Genomic DNA, 21,306 nt, shown 5'->3' with positions numbered 1-21,306 from the left:
ATTCCCCTGAGCATTTGCCCACTGTCACAGGACAAGGGAGAGGCCATGTGGCTGCACAGATCCCCTTCTCCACACTTGTACTCATCAGCTGTGCCCATTCCTGTGACTGAAAAATAATCAGATTATTTCTTCTGCCTATTGAGCAGGAAGAACAGAGGTTGTTATGTCTTCTTAAGGAAAGAGTGTAGCTATTCAATAAAAAAGGAACTTACACAGTAAATTCAGTAGATTTTCATTTATTCTATTGTGTATTTGAAGTCCAGTCTCGCAAAAATAGATGGACAGCATTACAAGTGGTAATGATAAACAAACTACACTCCAACGAGACTTTAAGACAACATTTAAAGCTTGCTTTTTGTTCCCTGGAATTTGGGAAGTACTGCCAACACGTAGCTTATCCAAATCCTAAGAGGAAGGGCTGAGCTTTCATTACTGATTATACTTAGCACAGCACTTGTATTTGAATTCTTCACCTCCACGCGCATCCTGTTCCTTCAGCAAGATTTCCTCAAACGCCGTTATTTATATTTTGAAAGCGCTTTATAACATTTTTTTTCTCTTCATTCTCTGCAATGTTTTTTCCTTTTCCTGAACGGCAGTTGTGCTCAGGGCTCCGGGCCACACCCTGCAGAACACAACACATAATCGGGGGCACACGCCCTGCAGAGCAATGCGCTCACTCCATTCCCAGCCCACCCCGCCACAGCAGCAAACTGAAGGGAATAAAATCACCCGGGGAAATGGCCTGGGGTGGGCCCTGCCTCACAACATCCCACGGGGCAGCTTTGGGTTGTGTTTTTACACACCTCTGTAGCAGAAGGGTGTGACTGTGTTCGAGGGGTCCCAGGATGAGGGAAGAGAGATGAGATTCTGGACTCCATTTTTCAGAAGGCTGATTTATTATATTAATATCTTTCTATTGTATTAAAAATGCCACACTAAAACTCTACTAAAAGTAGAGAGAAAGTTTTCATCAGAAGGCTGGAAAAGAAAAACAGGGAATGATAACAAAAGCTCGTGACCCTCAGAGAGTCGATACAGCTGGACCATGGGTGGTCATTGAGTAGAAACACCTCACATGGACCCAGCAAAGAAGCACCTGCTGCATTCCACAGCAGCAGGGAGTTGTTGTTTACATTTCTTTCCTGAGGCTCCTCAGCTCCTCGGGAGAAAAAATCCTAGCAAAAGGATTTTCATTAAAGTATCACAGTGACAGAAGGGGAACAAGTGAATAAGCACTGCACCTTCCTAAGAGTCATGGCACATTCCCCATGGATGAACGAAGCCCAATTGACCTGGAGGATGAGTGTGTGTACCCAGCTTTACCTTTGGCAAACAGTGCTGCTCATGAGCAGGCACAGCACCTACACCAAGCTCCCAGGGCAAGAGCTGAGGCAGGAGCCAGAGGCTAAAACAGAACTCAGCCCTGTGTAAGGAATCACAAAGAGAACAAAGAAGGAAATTGTATTTATGAGTGTTACAGGATGTTCGATCAGCCCCAGCTGTGGTGAGCAGGTAAGGATTGAGGCTGCACTTTTCTGGGAAAGAGAAAACTTTGAGAGTACAAAACTGAGAGAAGTAAAATTCGGAGAATCATGGAATATGCTGAGTTGGAAGGATGGCCCAAGTCCAGCCCCTGTCCCTGCACAGATCCCCAACAATCCCACCCTGGGCATTCCTGAGAGCTCCTGGAGCTCTGGCAGCCTTGGGGCAGTGCCCAGGACCCTCTGGGGGAAGAACCTTTCCCAAAATCCACCCCAACCCTCCCCTGGCACGGCCCCAGCCCTTCCCTGGGTCCTGTCCCTGTCCCAGGAGCAGAGATCAGAGCTGCCCCTCGGGAGGAAGTTCCAGATCTCCCCTCAGTCTCCCCAAGGCTGGATTATCAAGGATTATTATAAACTCTGTAAATTAACTTCATTAATGTGAAGTCAAAACTTAAAAACAGCGTATCAACTGGAGATGAAGAATATCCCATGACATGAATCATTTTACCTGCAAAAACAAATTTATTAAATAAACAACCAAGAAGATGATTCAAATTAAGCACTTTTTGGCCACTTTTTTTTTCATAGGAAGGAGGTACCAGTTTTGTTGTTGTGAGGAATTAGTCAGGAACTCAGATAGACTCATCCATGATCTGATTTATCTGTAACAAAGTGATCTGGAATGAGGAAAATGCTCTTTTTTGCAAGAAGAATTATGAACACGAATTAGGACTGAAGGGATTTGTTTGCTAATTTAGAACTGAAGCTGATCTTACTCTGGAGTCTTAGGTGAGTCAATTCATCCTCCTGCTTTGGTTTCTTGGTTGTTAAAGAGGTCTGAAAATATTGGTTTGCTGTTTTAAGAGTAGCAGCTTGGCTCAATGAACATTCCCAATGTAATTTGAAGAGAAATGATAGTTTTAAGTCTACTGTTGCCAGAAAAAAGGTTGTTTTATTGCTCCCATGGAAAAGAAAGTTAACTTTTCCATCAGTTGTCAGTATCAGTTCGCTCATTACAGTTCTAATGGTGGGACAAGCACCTCAAATGAACCCCCTGCTTTTGGTTCCCATTCTATCACACACCATGAGCTCAGCTGCCCCACCCAGCTGGACTGGGGACAAATTCCTGTTCTTATCTCCAGCTCGATGGAAGCCTTATGCAATTAAACAATATTGTGACGAGGGTCTTATCTCAGGGCATTAACTTCTTCTTCCCTTGGCAAGGATGTGAGCGAGCTGGACCCAGCTGCAAAGCTGCTCTGAGCCCACTGCTCTCTCCAGTTTGACCTTTTAGTGGAAAATAAAATCAAATCCCCACAAGGTGAGCTCTCGCTGCGCTGCGTTCCTGACACTCGAGCCTGCAGGAGGAGAACTCTTCAAGGCCACCTCCAGATTTATCTACTGTACAAGTGAAGAGCTTTTGTAAACCCTTCAGCACTCTCTTGGCTCCTGAGAGAGCTGATGCTGCTGCACAAGACAGTTAATAACAGCTAATGATGTGGGGGCCTTGCCAGGAGCACTCGGTTGTGTAACCACCTCGTCAGGCACTGTTTGTTTTGGTTTTTTTCCACAACGATCGTCCCCCCTGGCTATGCCTGTGCAACGGCTTGACCTCATGAGAGATGAGAATTGTCTCATTAATTTCACTGGGCTGCTCAGTGCTGGAGCACAGTGTGAAGTGCAGCAGGATTTCGTGGCTGATCTGTTAGCAATCTGCTGAACGTGCTCGCACTATGCAGTCGGATAACTTAGGTGTCTGAGATAAAAAAAAACACCAAAAAAACCAATTAGGTATTTTTATTTATTCCCTGGGGGCTTCTAGGGGATAATGCTGTGTTATCTCATACTTGGGATTCCTCCAGTTCAGTTTTTCATATTCCCAGCATGAATTATTATCTCTTTGAATGAAAATGGTATTGATTAACAGCTCTGACTCTTCAGTAGTTTTCCCCTGCTTGTTTCAATCTGAATTTTTTTTTTTAACCAGGTATGGACCTAGTTTCTGTGTGAAGGGGAAAAAATGGAAAGATGTACATCTCTAAGTAAAGAAATGATGACAGCAGGAGGAGGAGGAAGAAAGGTACAGAATCAATTAGAAATGCAGTATACTGCATACTCAGATCGCTGTCATTTCACTCTTTCTCTTGCCCTGCTTTTAGACTTAAGGCAAGAATAGTTGTATTTTGTCCCTGCAGTGCAGTCTAACCTGCAGTGCATGTGAGTGGCAGCGATTCTGAACACAGCAGCAGTCACACTACCTGCAGCAAAGCATCCCTGAGGGATGCAATAGCTGGTGACAGAATTGTGGGAACAGGGATGGTGCATGGAGCAGGACAGGATCAGCCTCCTGCACTGCACTGAACCTGCCAGGGATGCAGCCACAAAAAGACATGCAGGCAAAATGGAAAGACTGGGGAAATGCCTCATCTAACAAATGGGGAGCTTTTTCTAACTTGAATCCCTTGTCTCCAGTAAAATTGTGAAAAAAAAAATAATTTCCAAGAGCAGGTGAAAGAATTGTGCTGGTCCTTAAAAGACCTTATTACATAATCATGGAAGGGTTTGGGTTGGAAGGGAGCTTAAAGATCATCCAGTGCCACCCTTGCCATGGCAGGGACACCTTCCACTGTCCCAGGGTGCTCCAAGCCCTGTCCAGCCTGGCCTTGGGCACTGCCAGGGATCCAGGAGCAGCCCCAGCTGCTCTGGGCACCTGTGCCAGGGCCTGCCACCCTCACAGGGGAGAATTTATTCCTGCTATCTAAACTAAACTGCAGGGGTGCCCAGGGATGGAGAGGTGGGTGCTCTTCCTTCCTTTGTGGGCACTTGGAGGTGTGAGACCTTGCCCTGTCTGCAGACACAGCCCGTGGCACAGCCCCTGACACACTGATGTGTGGTATTCCTGTGATGCTGAAAGTGCAGAAGATGCTGGACAAAGCCTGAAACACCTCCACACTCTGGTCTGGAGCCCCAGGAGTGGCTGAGGGAGCTGGGAAAGGGGCTCAGCCTGGAGAAAAGGAGGCTCGGGGGGGACCTTGTGGCTCTGCACAACTCCCTGGGCAGGAGGGGACAGCCAGGGGGACATCCAGGATGAGAGGGAACGGCCTCAGGCTGGGCCAGGGCAGCTCAGGGTGGGCACAGCAGGAATTTCCCCATGGAAAGGGGGCTCAGGCCCTGGAAATGCCCAGGGAGGTTTGGAGAGCCCATCCCTGGAGTGTCCCAGGAAGGGCTGGAGGTGGCACTCGGGGCTCTGGGCTGGGGACAAAGTGGGGATGTGGCACAGCTGGGACTCCATGATCCTAGATCTCTTTTCCAGCCGAAATAACCCCGTCATTCCGTGCTGCCAGCGCGCTGAGAGCCGCGGGGCTGAGCGGAGCACGGCGAGCACCGAGCGGGCCCTGGGGCCGCCCGCACCCCGCACCCCGCACCCCTCACCCCGCACCCCGCATCCCTCACCCGCATCCCGGATCCCGGATCCCTGAGCGCGGAGCCGCTCCGTAACCCGGCGGCGGAAGCCCCGGCCGGCCCGGCCGCCCAATGGGCTGGGGCTGCGCGGCGCCGGGGCCGCGGCCGGGGCCGTCACTTCCTGGCCCTGCAGCCGCCGGCAGCGAGGCCACAGCCGGGGCCGGGGGCGGCGGCGCCCGCAGCCCGCCCGCCACCACCACCGCCACCACCATGCCCTTTGACTTCAGGAGGTGAGTGTCGCCGAGAGTCGCGACAGAGCCCGCCCGCCCCCGTGGGGACCGCCCGGCGCCGCCGCCCCGCGCCGCTCCCCGCCCGCGGGTGCGCGTGGGATGGGCGGATGGATGGATGGACGGACGGACGGACGGATGGATGGACGGATGGATGGATGGACGGACGGATGGATGGACGGATGGATGGATGGATGGACGGATGGATGGATGGGCGGATGGATGGACGGATGGACGGATGGATGGATGGGCGGATGGGCAGATGGATGGATGCATGGATGGATGGATGCATGCATGGATGCATGGATGCACGGACGGACTGTGAGCAGGGAGGGGAGCGAGGAGGCTGTGCCCAGCTCCATAATGCGGTTCCATCCAGCCGAAGGGGGTGTGTGCGGTTTGGGCTGCCTGGGCAGGACGGAGGGAGCAGCAGGACCTGCGGGGTGATGGATGCGGGTGTTGGGGTGGCGGTGCTGGGCTGCTGCTCCTCCCGCAGGTGTCTGCGGCCTCACTTTTTATGAAGGGGGTCACTGCTTGTGGTGGGGCTCCTGCAGAACCTTTAGAAGGTCATGGTGTGGCTCCCACGGCAGCTTTAGGGCATCATTCCTTACAGTGGGGTTCCCACGGCAGCTTTAGGGCATCATTCCTTACAGTGGGGTTCCTACAGCAGCTTTAGGGCATCATTCCTTACAGTGGGGTTCCCATGGCAGCTTTAGGGCATCATTCCTTACAGTGGGGTTCCCACGGCAGCTTTAGGGCATCATTCCTTACAGTGGGGTTCCCACGGCAGCTTTAGGGCATCATTCCTTACAGTGGGGTTCCCATGGCAGCTTTAGGGCATCATTCCTTACAGTGGGGTTCCCATGGCAGCTTTAGGGCATCATTCCTTACAGTGGGGTTCCCACAGCAGCTTTAGGGCATCATTCCTTACAGTGGGGATCCCACAGCAGCTTTAGAGGGTCATTTTTTCTGGTGGGGTTCCCACAGTAGCTTTAGGAGATCACAGGGGGGCTCCCACAGTGGCTTTAGGGGGTCACTGCTTAGGGTGGAGCTCCCAGAGCATCTTTAAGTGTCACTCTTTGCAGCGAGGCTCCATGTGACAAAGCTTTGCCTCGTGTCTGATGGCTGAGGACCAACATCGACGCCTCCAGCTCTGGTTTTGCCATTTTGAGCAGGTGCAGGTTGTGGGATTTGGCCTTTCTGTGCGGCTCCTCCATTCTCTGGGCCATTGGAGGCAGTGTCAGGTACCAAAGCAGAAGTGAAAAAGACCTCTTTGACTTCACTGGAGCCAAAATAGCAACTTAAGGTTCATTTTCTTTTTTGAGCTGTTCTTGAACCGACAATTTGCATCTTTCCAAGTTCAGAGATGCCAAGGGGAAGATGCACAGATGAGTTTTCTAATACAGATTTTACTACAACATTAATAGTACAATAAAAGATACATACATTTTTGGGAATATGCAGTTAACTTCAGTCCTTTCCATGTAGGATCATCATGACCCCTACACGTGCACCCCTTTGAGATGGGAAATGGTGATAGTGCAGTGTTTTATTATATTTTTACTGTAATTCTAAACCAGGCCTCTCATTTATACAGGCTCACAGGATCTTGTGTGATCCATGGGGCATTGTTGAACATGGAGGCAGTTGCTTCTGAGTGAAAACTTGCTGAAGCTGGAAACAGCATCTGCTGGATCATGTGGGATCCGGGGCCCAGAGCCTCGTTTCTGCTTTTCTGTAAAATTTGATAGAAAAACTCTTCTTTGGAGACATTCTGCCAGCTGCGAATCCTATTGCCATCCATTTTCAGACTTGTAAAATACATGAACAATAAGAGATCCTGGGCTGTGGCTGTCACTTTGTAATAGCAGATAAAGAAAATGTTATTTCTGATGTCTTTGAAAATGTAATTTCTGTTGGGTCTCAGAATGGAAACACTGGCTCACCAAGAGCATAATCATCTTAAGAGACAGCACTAGTGCTTCGCTTTGGAATGGAAAAAAGATGTTCAGTGAAAGCTGAATTGCAGGGTTTGTGTTAATGAGTTACACAAACAGAGACATCAGTTCAGATCTGCATTTTAAAGATTCACAATTGCAAATAACTTCTTTGTCATTCAGAGTGGAGGATTAGAAATAGACACTTCAAAGCTCTTTCTCAAATAATGTAAGCTCACTGAACTTCAGCTTTTCTGCAAGGATGAATTTTTCAAAAGCTGCCATTGATAACAGGAATTTCCTAGCTGAAGTACAGAGGAGCTATTGTCACGTGCAGCAAACCACTTTCCTGTTTTAGAAGCATGAGCAGAGTTCAGGACCAAAAGGTTTGCAAAGGTTAGAGCCCTTTTTAGCTGTTGTGGGTTTTGTTCATAGTGCAGGGAGTGGAACAGAATCTGCTGAGGCTGGAAAATTTTACTGTTGTAGGTAAAATACGATGCACACGTTTAAAAAAAACCACACAGGTACTTCCTGACAACTCTAGAACATGCAATACAAGGCCCTTGGAGAAGGAAGGTCACCACCTCGAGTAAGTTTCTGAATGAAGAAATTACATTTTCACCGTATAAATTTCAAGGTTTTTCTCTCAGAGGTTTCAGCTGGATGTTCCCTTTGGCAGGTGCAGTTTGGAACCCTGCCTTTTACATGCCTGTGTGTGACTAGGGGTTTAGATTGTTCAGCAACTTTTAGAAATGCCCCTGCATATCTTCTGGAGCGCAGAATTCCCTGTGGAATTCAGAATTCCATGTGTTGCCTTCTTCTGGAGGCCACCCATTTCACCTTGCATCTGAAGGAATTCTGGCCTTAGCTGCTCTGCCAAGGACATTTGGGAAGGCAGGGTTTTGTTGGTTTTGTATCCTCCCCCCTCTTAGGGCTTTATTTTTGGTATTTTAGGGTGGCAGGATGTTGGTAGCTGGCAGCAGCTGTGGAGAGGGGCATTGTAGAGCAGCTGCAACTTTAGGCTTTGAGCTGTTTCCACACGAAGTAGCTCTAGGAGGAATAGGTTGCCCAAACCTCATCTGGAGATGATGGAGACACAATTGACAAGTAATTAAAACAGCCCAGGACCAGAAATGTCCCTGCTCTTCACCAACTAAAAGTCAAAGAAATAATTTACTTCCATGGAACTAAGTCTCTTTGCTCTGTCTTAAACTTAGCTAGATTGAAGAACCAAAATTGCTTAAAAATCTTTCTTGGGAGTTTTCTCCACCAGTCAGTCTGATATGGAAGTAGCTTGGTCTGTTACATGTACTTTTTATACAGTTTTTTTTTCCTGTAGGACTTCTGTTTTCTTGGTTTATCAGTGTTCCCTTTCCTAATACAAACTTCATTTAATTCATAAATAAACCAATATTTTCACAGTACTCTCACATGAATAATAATTATTCTGTGTCAAGTATCTTCAGGGTTTTAATAACACTCAGTATTTACCTAATGCTTTTCATTTTTCAAAGCATTTAATTCAGACTAATCACCCCCAGTCCTGCTGTGCTGTTGGTACAGAACCAAGTTTTCAGTTTCCAGATTGGATCCTTCAGTACAGGTCTGCTCAGTGCATGTCACAAGAACCCAGCCCTCCTACAGAGCTACAAAATCAGTTTGTATTTCCAGAAATACAAGCTGGTTCTTTCCTATCTTTTAACACCCATTTGGCTGAAAGAGTGAAACAGATTTTTCCCTTCTTGCCCATCTCCTGGTTTTTAGAACTTGTGTCAGCAAAGCAGCTTTGGATGTGTTTGATGGGGGATTTTGAGTTCTCTCACTGGAGCTGAAAGGATATTTCCCCTTGGAGCCTTTAAGATCTGGTGTCACCTGCACACTCGCAGCCTCTGAGGATGGTTCAAATCATAATTGGATTAAACTCTAAGCCTGGGTCATCTTGAGTGGTGATTGTGAGCCAGCCAGAAGGGATCCCACATGTTGTGTGATCCTGTTAGCAGGAGGCTGAGCTGGTGCTGGGATTTCGAACTGCTCAGGTGTTGAGAGTGACACAAATAAAAATGAGAATTACAGCTGTGAGAATGAAGTGACTCCCCTGCAGTGGAGAAGGACACGGTGGGGAGAAGCATTGCTGCAAGGTCTCTTGGCTCTGGTGGCTTTTCCTTGCACCTGCCTAGCTGCATGGAAGAGTTACTGATGGGTTTGTAAAATACTGAAACTTCTGAGTCATCTTGGTCACTTTAGTTGGTTACACTGAGAAAAACTAAAATAGACCACTCTGAAATCAAGTTTTTGTTCTAATGGTGGGTAATTCACAGTTGTGCCCTGGCCAGGTGTTTCACACAGAGCGGCAAATACCTGTGAATCCTTATTTTTATGTTTAACTGAGAAATTCAGAATTTATTTCCCACAGTTAATCATTGTGATGTTTTCATTAAGGTTTTTTATTGTTCCTTGTTTGGTTTTGGGGTTTGGTTGGGTTTTATTTTCACAATGTGATAACCTGTATGAAGTAACAATATGCTGCACCCGGATTTTGGAGGTCATGGGAAAGGAGCCAGGCTTAGAAAGGATTTAGATTTAAATGCTGACCTAGAGTAGAAGGCAAAAACTTTTATTCCATCTGCACAGTATGACAGGCTCCCACTGTCAGCTGTTCTTTGGCATGTCTGTGATAAATGGTATTTTAGTGTGGGTGTGCTGATTCAGACCGATGGATCATTTTTATTGTTTTGGGACGCAGGCAGGTCTTTGCTTTAGTTCCTGAAGGTTTTCTTTTAAATCAAATTGTTCAGTCTTAACCAAAGCTGACACACTCCAGCCTTTCTGCTCTTAGCAAAGGGAGGTTGTTTGGTTTTAAATTACACCTAAGGGTTGTGATGGTGAATAGCAAACTGATGCTCACGCTTGTGACTGGGCACAGCTGTGAAATCGATTCCTGACCAAAAGAAAAATGAGGGGACCATGAAAGACTGTTTTGTTCCTTCTTTTCTGAAACCTGAAGACTAAAATCAAGTTATTTGCCTTAACAAGTGAATGAGGAGGTGTCTGAGGGAAAAGATTTTTCTCTGTAGACTCAAAATCACCTAAAATGCCCTGGTTTGTGCTCATTAATCTGGGCAGGAATCGATTTCACAACCGTGCCAGGTCACAAGTGTGAGCATCAGTCTGTCCATTCCCCACCACAACCCTTAGGTCTAATTACATTAAAACATACTGAAACATACTCTGTTTGCTAACAGCAGTAAGGTTGCAATGATTTTGTCCAAAATATTAATTCCTATATGTGACTGAGCTGGTAGCCATCACTTCCTAAATCAGTGTCCAGGGGCCATAGCACAGCTCTGCTTTGGGCAGTTCCAGATTCCCAGAATTACAGAGTGACAGAATATTCTGTGTTGGAAGGGACCCACAAGGATCATCGAGTCCAACCCCGTGACCTTGGCGTTATTGGCAGCATGCTGTGACAAACGGAGCTCATTTCAGCAGTAGCTGCATTTCCATCCCCACCTGCAGCCACGTCTGGAGCCTGCTCCAGTTCACATTGTGCAATGCCGCTGGTAAACAAGCCTTCCAAGTGGTATTGCTGCCACCTTACGTAATGACCAACGTGGATTTGGGTGCCAAGCAGTGCCATGACTAACTTTGGCTCAACAATAGCCCTTTGAGGGCACCTGAGACATTATTCTGCAGTCACAGCAGTCAGATGGGCAGGCAGAGCTGTACAGACAGAGTCTATTGATGTTTGTGCCACAAATAACTGATTATACGTGGTGTGCATGTATGTAAATATTTCTCTCTAAGTGTCCCTAGTGCATCATTTCTCTCAAAATATCATCAGAGTGGAGATTTTTTTTTTCTGAGTAAGTAGGGAAATATTAAAGTCTGGCTTTGTAGGAAAGTTTTGCATTGTTCCTCCTGAACTTTAACTGTCCTCCTTTGTTCGGTGCTTGGTGACACAGATGCTTCCTTCATGCCATCATAGTTCATTGCTGTGAAAATGACTGAATCACACTGTAAACAGAGCTGAAGCAATGCCACCAGCCTGGACTGGGAGCTGTGGACGTTGTTCAGCTTGTATTTTGAAGCGTGCTGGTGTATTTTTTAGGCATGTAGTTCAAATGGTGGAGGTGGTGAGGAAAGAATAGTCTTGCAATGAAGGAGGGAGTGGGGAATCATCTGTTTTTCTTGTCTTCTGTCCAAGCACAAGCCCTGAAGTGATGTCTAGGCATTGCTGTACAGAGCCAGCTGCTCTCGAAATGGAAAACTCGGTCTGCCAAAAAATTAACCACAGCCTTGCCACAATCAACAAAATTTTCCTTGTGCTGAAATGCCTGAGTATTTTAGTAGTAAATCTTCTTTTTACTGAAATGCCTGAGTATTCAGTAATAATCATGGCAGACACACACACAAGATGCAGTTGGCCAATGCAGCTCATTGAATTGCGTGTGTTTGGATGTTTGCTTTTCTGTTTGGTTTTTTGAAGGATGTTTCCAAATGAGATGTATTTAGTTTAATTCAGGGAAGCCAGAAAGATTGGCATGTAATAGAAGAGCCTTCAAAATGCTATATTGAAATGTGCAGGCCTGTATTACTGCTGACAGGATTTCAGGTCATGATTCCTTAGTGTTTATTTAACAATTATATCCTAAAGCAGATCACCTGCTTCCCAACTGTCCCTCTCTGCAGACCACTGTGTGCCCCCTAAAACATCAGTAATGTAAATGTGACCTTGTTTTCTGATAAAGGTGAAGTCTTTGAGCCTTGCTTGGATTCTGTGTCATTCTAAACAAAACGTGACCCAACTGCACTGAAAAACTGAATGTGGCTGCTGCATTATTACAGGTTATATCTGGACCAAAAACCAGTGGTAAACCTGCAAGTTGCAGCTGAGTCAGTATCAGTTATGGTTTTTTTAATGTTTTTTAATCCATACAGATATTTCTTGGAAATCGTATCAAACCAGGGACTTGACTTGGAAACCAGGCAATGCAGAAGAGTTGTACTTGCTTGTAGGTAACAACATGCAAATAAAAACCAGGACTGAGTTGTAGAAGCTTGTACAGAAATTCTTGTCTTCTTGGATTGGAATTTAAAGAGGAGAACCTGAGCTGGTCACTGCAGAGTCACTGATATTCTGGAAGAGTACAATATATTTTAATCCCATGTATGGGACAGGAGTTTCTCTTACTGATACGGAGCAATCTCTCTCTGCAGTAGGTATGGATTGGCCTGTGTGCTTTTGAGGGAAGCCTTATTCAGTTGTTTTCTTCACATATCCCTCTCTCCCCTTTTTTTTCCTTGATTCCCCAGATGTTATTCTTGTTCATGCTCTTCTGTACCAATCTCTGATGTTTGTGCTGAGCAAGCGCAGCTGGGACTTAAACCAGAAAGCAGCTTCTCCAAACAAAACCTGCATATTTCTGATGCTAAAATAGTTCTTCCCAGATCTTGTTTCAAGGTGTTCGGCAGTGCAAGGCAGCAGCAGAGTCTTAGTGTTTTGTGATTCCTGGAAGCTGTGGAAAGGACTATGGTACAGCTCTTTTTTTTCCATAGCTCTTTGGTTGTATGCAGGTAAATTCTTGGAGATCACAGTCCAGCTTTGACTTTTGTTCAGTGTCTGCTGCAGATCAGGACTTTTGTTGGTTTGTGGGAAGCGAATGTGGCAGGAGGTTAAGAATCCTGAACTGACAGGTGTCCCACTGGGAAAAGGAGAAATGTTCAGGACCAAGGGGATCACCAAGGGTGGAAGTGCTGGGGAGCTGCAGGAACCAGAATCTCTGAGTTGAAGGCTCTGGGCCAGGAAGGTTCCAGTCAGCTTATGGCATTCAAGTATCTGAACAATCTGCTTGGTTTGGGGAGCAGCCATCTGTGTTTAATGCTCTTCCCCATTCTCTCTGTTCTCCAGAAAATGCTGCTCCCACTCAGGATACAATGGCTCTTACAGTCCAGCAAAGGGCTGGATCCCTTTAAATACAGGGATTACTGTAGTCCCCTTACTTGAGCATTTTTTCTTTATGACACTTTTCTCCTGTTTTGATGAAGCAAAGTGTAATTTGCTCACTTTATTAAAAATACATTCCTCTTCCATCCTTCATTTTGACACCTGCTTCGCTGCCTAAAAGGAAATAAAATGCTTGCTGGCAAGACTCCACCTTTGAGTATTTGAGATTATACTTTCCTCCTCCTCCTAATTGCCTTTGGAATGTGTTTGAGCCTAACATTTTATTTTGCAGGAAAAAGAAAAGTGATGTACCGCTTCCTGTCTTCCATCCTTCAGTGTCACCTAAAATAGTTGCACTTTTGGCATATTGCAGCAATACAATTGCTGAGTGTACTCCTGAGAGAACAAGCTTGATATGCACTGGAAGAATAAAACCACAAAATTTGGCACGTGGTTGACAAAAAGGTGTTCTGCAGGACAGCATAACAGAGCCACAGAGCAGGCAGAAGGGAGGAAAAAGGAGAGCTGGAATCAATCTAAGTGGGAGCAGAATGTATGAATTCTTGTGCCTTTTTTCAGCAGCTGCTGTGAGGATTGAAAGTGTTTTGTCCTAGAAATAAATGGGTTTGTTTTTCTGTCCCTATGCAGATCCTGTACCTGCTAAGTAACCAGCAGGCCAGATGACATAATGTGCTCAGGCTGGTGCCTCCAAGGTTCTCTCAGCCCCTTTCCCTAAATGTCCAGTTACCCAAAGGCTGGATTATATAATTAATGACAGTCCTCCTGGCCTAACCTTGTTTTCTTGTTCTCAGTACTCCTCCTTGTTTCAGACACTTCCTCTGTTGGTTTCATTATGTTCTTGGAACTGGAATTAAGAGGGAGGAGCTGGCTGGCAAGGAAATGTATTCCTACATTTCACTCCTGGCTTTGTAAGTGTGGAGAGCCAGCAGGTCAGAAAAAATCCTGTTTGCTTTGAAAACTGCTGCGATGTTGGGAGTGAGAAGTCAGTCATACAGCATTTGAAAAATTGCAGTCTTCACCTGCTTGCAGTCCAGATAAACTGGTTTAAAACTCCATCAGTCCCTCCACCTCCCTGTCTGGTCCTTCTCATATCAGAGCTTGCTCAAAGTAATTGAGGATTAACCAGTTTAGGATGTAATTCTGAAGCCTTGAGAGTTTGTCCTGTAAAGCCCAGGTTCTGCAGTGTGTGTGAATGTCCCATTGTATGTAAACGAGGACTGGCCAATTGCATAACGAGGTGTGTAATTTATCTGCTGTTACGGGGGTGTTAATCTTATAAAATGTGTTAATAACTTCTTGGTATTTACAGGTATCTGCTTCTTGGTCCAGCTTTGAATGTGTATTTGCATCTCCAGCTCACACTGGGGACCAAGCTTTGGTGTTTGTGTATTCAGTGTTTATTTTCTCTGTGAAACTGCGATTAGCAGGATCACTTATCTTAGTTTGCACATGCTTCAAAGTTTGTGTCCCAATTCACAAAACCATCAGCGCTGTTCACAAACTACTCTCTAGGCACAGCCCTGGTATGAACCAAGCTCAGCTCTTGCAGAGCACAGCCAGTTTGTTTTCCTAAAGCCACCTTCCTGCTGCTTTCCTTGTACAGACCTTCAAAGAATCAGAGAGTCACAGAATGTTCTGAGCTGGAAGGGACCCACAAGGATCATTGACCCAGCTCCTGGCCCTGCACAGACTCCCCAGCAATCCCATCCTGTGCATCCCTGGGAGTGTTGTCCAAACTCTCCTGGAGCTCTGGCAGCCTTGGTCAGTGCCCCTCAACCCTCTGGGGAAAGAACCTTTTCCTAAAAGCCAACCTAAAAATCCCCCCAGCACAACCCCAGCCATTCCTTCGGGTAGAACTTGGAGCTCTGTTAGCTTAGCTTCAGATATTTGCATTTTCCCATCTGGAGATTGCCACGTGCTCGAGGAAAGGTGGGCAGATGTTGCCAGGTGCTGCTGTGCAGAATGAACCAGCTGAAGAAGAAAGGTTTAATTGAGTGGAACAGGAATGACACAGTGAGCAGAACAAACTCAGGTCTGTTGGCTCCCACTGCTCATCCTGGGATCACAGCCTGGCTCTGCCCGAGCTGTCCTGAGCTGCTCCCTGCACATCATGTTCTCATCTGCCAGCAGACAGGAAACATAGAAATGTCATCTAAACAAAGAATTAGCAGAATGAAGGGCTCCAAAGTCAGTAGTTCCTATTTTCTGCCCCTGCTGCTGACTTCCTGCAATTGTTTTCCCATTCATTTAAACACATTTCACCCACTTGGTTGGACTGGGAGAAGAGTGATTGATTTTATTGTCTGTGCTGGGTTGTAGGAGCTAAGTGTTCTAGTAGAGTTGTCAGAACATGCACTTAGGGTGGGAAGAAAAACAGCTAAAGAAAGGATTTCAGAATTAAATCTTGAGCTAATATTTCTCAATGAAAATAGAAAAATTAATGCTTTCTATACACATGTAAGAGTAAGGCAGCTCTACTTCACCAGTTTTAGAATGAGTTTGCTATGTGTAGCAATTCTTCTTTCTTTGCTAGGTTTGTGGAGCAAGCTTGGAGATTTTTGCTCAGCACAGGCACAGCAAGGAGCACAGGAACTAAAAATGCAGAGGGGTGTTGGAACTCACCACTTTTTCAGTGTCAAGTAAGAGAGGCTTTGCTTTAAAAGGACAAGTTTTTCTTGATGCTTCCCCAGTTAAAGCCCATCCTTTCCTAGCTCACAGTCTTGCTCCAAAATGCTGGTCACATCTGACTTTTTCCTGTAGCAACTCTCAAGCACCTGGGGAACATAATCCAGCCCAGGGCACTGCTGAGCAGTGTGTGTCCCTTGCTCAGTCTTTTTATTCCTCTCCTCACCAGGAGTCTGGTGATGCCCAGCCCCTGGCAGAGTCACTAGCAGAGGGCAGTTGTGTCCTGCTCCTGCTTTCTCTGTCTCCCAGACCCCAGCTGTTCTCCAGGGCCATCTTTGCTGTTTTATTTCACATATTCTGTCCTTGGGAATGGGGTAACTGATCTTTCAGGCCATCTCTGAACATCCCAGCTGTTAAACTGCTGAATAAAATCAATTTAACAAGTAAAGAGGTTAATCTTTTTATCTCTGGTCCTGGGCACAGGAGTTCTAGGGATGGTTTCAACAACTGTGAGCAGTAAAACTCCCCCCAACTACTTCAGACAGGCGTCTGGGATTTTATTTTTTAAGTAAATGGTATTTTGCTAATCAAAAGAGTGCCTTGTGTGCAAACCTGACACAGCTGTGCTGTTTGTTCTACCTCTGTATTTCCCCTCAGCTTGAGCTGTCACGTTGAAAGCTAAATTGGTGGCTTTAGATTTATCCATTTTACAGAAGTAACAGCTTTGCTTTTCAAGATCTTACCACGAGTGTCTGATGTGCTTAGTAGGAGGGAATGAAGCCAGAAAAGTGGGTTCTGATAGAAGTTCCTGCCTGCCTTTGGTGGAGTGAGACTGTGTCTAAGCCTGCTTGGTTTTCTTTAGAGCTAGATGGCCTCTGAAGAGCTTGAAAGCCACCTGATGGCTTGTGCTCCTCAGCTGGTGTGCTTGGGCTCCTGGTGCCCAGTAGCTTTGTTGACAAAGCAGGGATGAATTGTCCCAAAGTCATTGTTTGGGAGCAGTGACCCAAGGAGACAGAGCAACAGTTGCTGCCTGTTAAACAGCTTGGACGCTCTTAGCTAAGTGACTGGATTTTAATTTAAAATCTATTTTTTTTTTCAGTGACTCTGGAGTATTCTCTATGCCATCTTAGTTTCTCTTATTTTTTTCTAGCCCCATCTATTTTTTTTTTTTTTGTCTGTCTCAAGAGATCACGTCTGGGGGCAGCAGTTTCACAGCACGGCTCAGGCTGGAGGGGCCCACAGAGGGTCCCTGGTGCCACCTCCCTGCTCCAGCAGGGCCACCCCCGAGCTCAGGGCACAGCAGTGTGTCCAGCCTGCTCTGGAATGACACCCCACAGCCCCTCCAGGCTCTGCTCAGGGCTGGCACTGCCAGGGCAGCAGTTCTGCCTCCTGGGCAGGGGAATTGCTGGGCTCAGGCCCTGCCCGTGGCTCTGCGGCCATCGCTGGGCACCGCGGCAGAGCTGGGCCTGCTCTGGCCTCTGCACACAGGGACAGACGGGGGGACACAGGGACACCCAAGGACACCCAGGGACAGACAGGGGCACCCAGGGACAGACAGGGACACCCAGGGACAGACAGGGACACCCAGGGCTGCCCCCCTCTCAGCTGGAGCTCCTCTCCAGGCTGAGCAGCCCCAGCTCCCTCAGCCTCTCCTGAGATGCTCCAGGCCCTTGCTCAGCTCCGCAGCCTCCACTGGTCCCAGGAGCTCCAAGTGTCCATTCCTGATCTAGAAGCTACAGCCTGAGGATCTGGTTTGCTTCATATTGACGTGTTGGATGCTGGGGAGAGGATGGGGAATGCTGTCCCTGGGTGTTCCAGGGGCTGATCAGACTCCACCGTGCCCAAGCTGGAGGAGGCAGGTTTTCTTTTGGGCATTTCTAATGCTCAAGCTTTGCTGAGATGAGCTGAGAAGCTGCCTGAGAGGTCAGCAGAGCACACAGATAAAAATGCTCCTTGTCACTCAGCAGCATGCCTCTGGTGGGAAGGTTTCTCTAGAAATACCACTGGGGATTAAAGCCAGGGCGTTTCCGTTTGTGTCTCCAGCCTGAATGATCCTGCTCTGACAGCAGGCAGAGCTTCCTTTTGATACCATGAATTCACATGGAAAATAACCAACATGGCCTGGGTTTTTCCCTCCCTTTCTGCCTCCAAGCTGCATTGATTTGGGGAAGGGGAGAAGGGAGGCTGCTGAGACAGGGTGGTTAAACTCTGATCTCCCCTTTGTAACACCAAGCTCCTCTGAAGTGTTCCTGGAGAGAGAAAATGGAGTCTGTTTGTGCACAGTCATCTTTGAATGTCAGATGGACTTAATCCAAGTTATATTTACCATGACTGAGTTTCTCTCTGCCTCCCATGTCCTCCTTAAAAATGATGAAGTGTTTTATGCAAAGTGGATTCTCAGCTGTAATTGCTGTCTCTGCTAAGAGCCTTAATAGTAGCAGCTACTGAATGAATCATAGTCCATAAACTCTTCTGCTGTCTCTAGGAAAGGGTCTTCCAGAGGTGGGAGCAGCAGGAATATGAGGAAACAAAGCTGTGTGGTGGGATGGGGGAAACTCTCCAGAACCACTGTTCCAGCTCATTTCAGGTGCACTCAGACGTGTTTCCTCAAGTGGGGCTTGAGGTTTCTCATTCTCTTCTTGCTTCACACCTGTCTTGGTTTCCTGAATTGCCACTGCAGCTCTTCTGTCGTGAAATCAAACTTCAAAACAGACCCAGTTATACAAATCTTGTGGGAAGAGCTGGTTGTCTCTACACCAGGTCTGTAGGTCCTGTGGGGAACCCAAATAAAGGGCATGGAACCAACCATCTCTGCTCAGTAAAACAACAAAAAGGTTCAAGGAGGCAGATAGGAGATGGTAAGAGGAAGAACAGAAGTGTTTCGAGTGACAAATCCCAAGGTTATGTCCTTGTCTCCAGGGAAAACTAATCCTCAGAGCTGAGGATGATTTGTCTCTCTAAAGGCACTTAAACAGAAATTGTAGCTGGCTGGATTCACTGATATCTACATGAAGTAATTAGAGAGGCTTGTGTAATTCTGAGGGATGTGGCCTAAAAATGAATTTGTTTAGAATGTCTGAATGACAGACGCTCTCAAAGAAAAGGCAGTGGATGTTTTGAGGCCTTTTATCAGACAGACCTGCCTCAAAGTGACTCTTACCAAAAACCAAATGGGTGCTGGCATAGGCTTGACTGTCCGGGGCTGTTTAGCACCTGCCTTGCTCTCTCTGTATCTTCCATAGTGCTGTAATTTTTTTGATGTTTTTTTTCACCAAAAGCCATCTGGGATTGTTGTTTCGAATGAATGTTCCCAGGAATGCACAGTGCAGCAGTTTTTCTGTCCACCTGAAGAAGAAAACCAGTGTAACAAATAGAGTACTTTATCTTCTTTTGACAAAAAGCACCTTTTATTTTTTTTTTCCCAAGACTGAGTTTTTTAAAACTTAATGTCTGCATGGGCTGCCTGTGTGTCATTTTTTGAACAAGTACAAGTACAGCACGTAACGGAAATTCTCTCTGCCACGTTGTAACTGGGTTTACTGGTGAGTTTGTAATGAGTGGACTTCTGTAAAGAACAGGCAAGCTCTTTGTTTAGCCAGGAATTGGTGTGTGTGGAGGAACAGTGACCTCATGCCTTCTTGACGTCTTGAGATTTGAGGTTTGCAGCCATGCTCTGATCCCCTTTGCGAGGAGGACTTGACAAATGGGGGAAACCTGCAGCAATATTTCACTGGAGTTTATCTGCAGTTTGCAGCTCCTCGCTGATCAATGGGGGAGGGGCATTACCAGCAAACAAGGTTTGGTAACTGCTTTAACCCACGTGTATTCCCTGTGCAGAGGCAAGGAAACACTTCTGGCATGAAAAAGCTTCTCAAAGGCCAACTTAGCCTTCTTTCACTTGAGACAGCAGAGAAAATTGCCTAAAAATGCAGTGTTAGCTGCTGTGCAAGGTTTGGAGCAAAAAAAGGAGAGTGGTTTTGGTGTGACAGCCGTGTTTCCAAAGGGGCTCTGAAAAGACACACTCATTCCTGCCTCCTGCCATGGGAGTGAATTAATTGTACTGCAGGTACATAAATTCTGTGTGAGAAGAGGGATCTCCACAGAAATCTGAGTGCTACTGCCCACATCAGCCTCCCACTGAAGAGAGGGGTTGTTATTTCTTTGCTTCTTTGTGCTCTTTTCAACTGGAGCCCTTGAGTGAGGGTTTTTGTTGATCAGGAAGCCATCTCAGCCTGGAAAGGTGTATTATTCTTTATTGCCATCTCATGTCTATGTGTTATAGTTGTCTTGCCTTTCTCTTTTTCAACCTGCAGCCCATCTGTTTCTCAGGGAAGTCATGTTTCTTACCAAGAAGGAAACAATCAGGGATGGCATTTCAACTGACCCTAAACCCGTTGTTTCAGAATCACAGAGTCCCAGGATGGGTCAGGTTGGAAGGGACCACAGTGGGTCACTGGTCCAACCTTTTACATCCACACAGTTCTGGAATATCCCCAGTGAGGGAGCCTCCACACCCTCAAAGTTGACTTTTCTCTCTGTATTTGATACTTCCTCCTTTGTGTAGTTCAGTCACTTCTGCTGTAGAATTGCCAGGTGTTTGATTAACTTCACAGTGAATTCTGTTTCTGCTGGAAAATGTGTTGTCCCTGCAAGTCACTTCAAGTTTTTTGTTAGTGAAACAAATTGGTTCAGCAGCACCAGGCCGTCTCATTTATTCAAAGAGATCTCAAAGCTACTGATGTGTAATGAAATTAAGGTAGTTGTTCACTCCACACTGAACTCGTTACTGAGAGTGAGTAATGTCACCAGGAATTAGTGACCTCAGCTCCAAATGTGGTATCTGCTGAAAAATAGATGTCACTTCTCCTAGCTGGTGAACATGGGAGGTGGAGAACCAAGTGTTGTTTCAACACCCACATTCTTCTGGGTGAATCACAGCCATGGACCCTTTCTGCTGAGCCAAGATGACAATGGTGTATTTACACCACCACTGACCTGCTAAAAGTGGAATGTCAGCCATGATACCGGTTGGGTTTTTATTTTTTCTTAATCATCTTTGACATCAAAGGTGTAATTTGTTGTAGTGAATGCTCACAGCCTCTAACTGTCAGGACATGCTGAAGTACCTACAGTAGAGCCAGCATGCTTCAAAAAGAAGACTGATGTTTAAATATTTGGTTCTCCTGGGGAAAAACATAATTGCCTGAAGACCAAAAAAATTTTTCCCCTGTCTGTGAGCATTAATTTCTGGAAAGGGACAAAAATTAATCTTTTTGCTGTGGATTTACAGTGCCCAAATTCTGTTCTGTGACCAAGTGCCACATGAGCATGTGTTACAGTTCTGCTTGATTAACTGGGATCCAAAATACAGTCCAAGAGCTCCAAACCAGCCTTTCCCTGGCCCCACAGGTCAATCAGTAAAACCAGGCCTTGCGGAATGGTACATGAGAACATTCCATTGCTGCTCACCCCAGAGTTTCTGCTGGGTCTTTGCAGGGACTCCACAGAGGCATCAGTCATTTTGGGAGAAGTTCAGCCTGGGTGCCATGGCCAGTGCATCCCTCCTGTCTTTGAGCCAGGGAGGGATGGGCAAATGCTGGAAACTG

At 46.4% G+C, this 21,306-nt stretch overlaps 1 protein-coding gene and 1 long non-coding RNA gene across 2 annotated transcripts in view; one reads left to right on the top strand and one right to left on the bottom strand.

Moving 5' to 3' along the window:
• Window positions 1-220: 220 nt before the first annotated feature.
• LOC119706355 lies at window positions 221-4,978 on the bottom strand. Its single transcript, XR_005258510.1, has 2 exons — window positions 4,938-4,978; window positions 221-625 (listed from the first exon to the last, which is right to left on the bottom strand). It is a non-coding gene; the product is annotated as an uncharacterized LOC119706355 (long non-coding RNA).
• Window positions 4,979-5,003: 25 nt separating this feature from the next.
• The window catches only part of ERGIC1 (endoplasmic reticulum-golgi intermediate compartment 1), a 54,942-nt gene continuing 38,639 nt past the window's right edge, over window positions 5,004-21,306 (top strand). Inside the window, exon 1 of the mRNA XM_038149932.1 lies at window positions 5,004-5,176. Within this exon, the coding sequence (XP_038005860.1) occupies window positions 5,019-5,176 (158 nt within the window). The 5' untranslated portion in view covers window positions 5,004-5,018. The remainder of the gene's footprint in view (window positions 5,177-21,306) is intronic.

The sequence above is a fragment of the Motacilla alba genome, chromosome 13 (genome assembly GCF_015832195.1).
Source record: "Motacilla alba alba isolate MOTALB_02 chromosome 13, Motacilla_alba_V1.0_pri, whole genome shotgun sequence".
NCBI classification, from domain to species: domain Eukaryota; kingdom Metazoa; phylum Chordata; class Aves; order Passeriformes; family Motacillidae; genus Motacilla; species Motacilla alba.
Note: the sequence above shows the minus strand (reverse complement) of the source record. Positions and strands in the feature narration are given on the sequence as shown.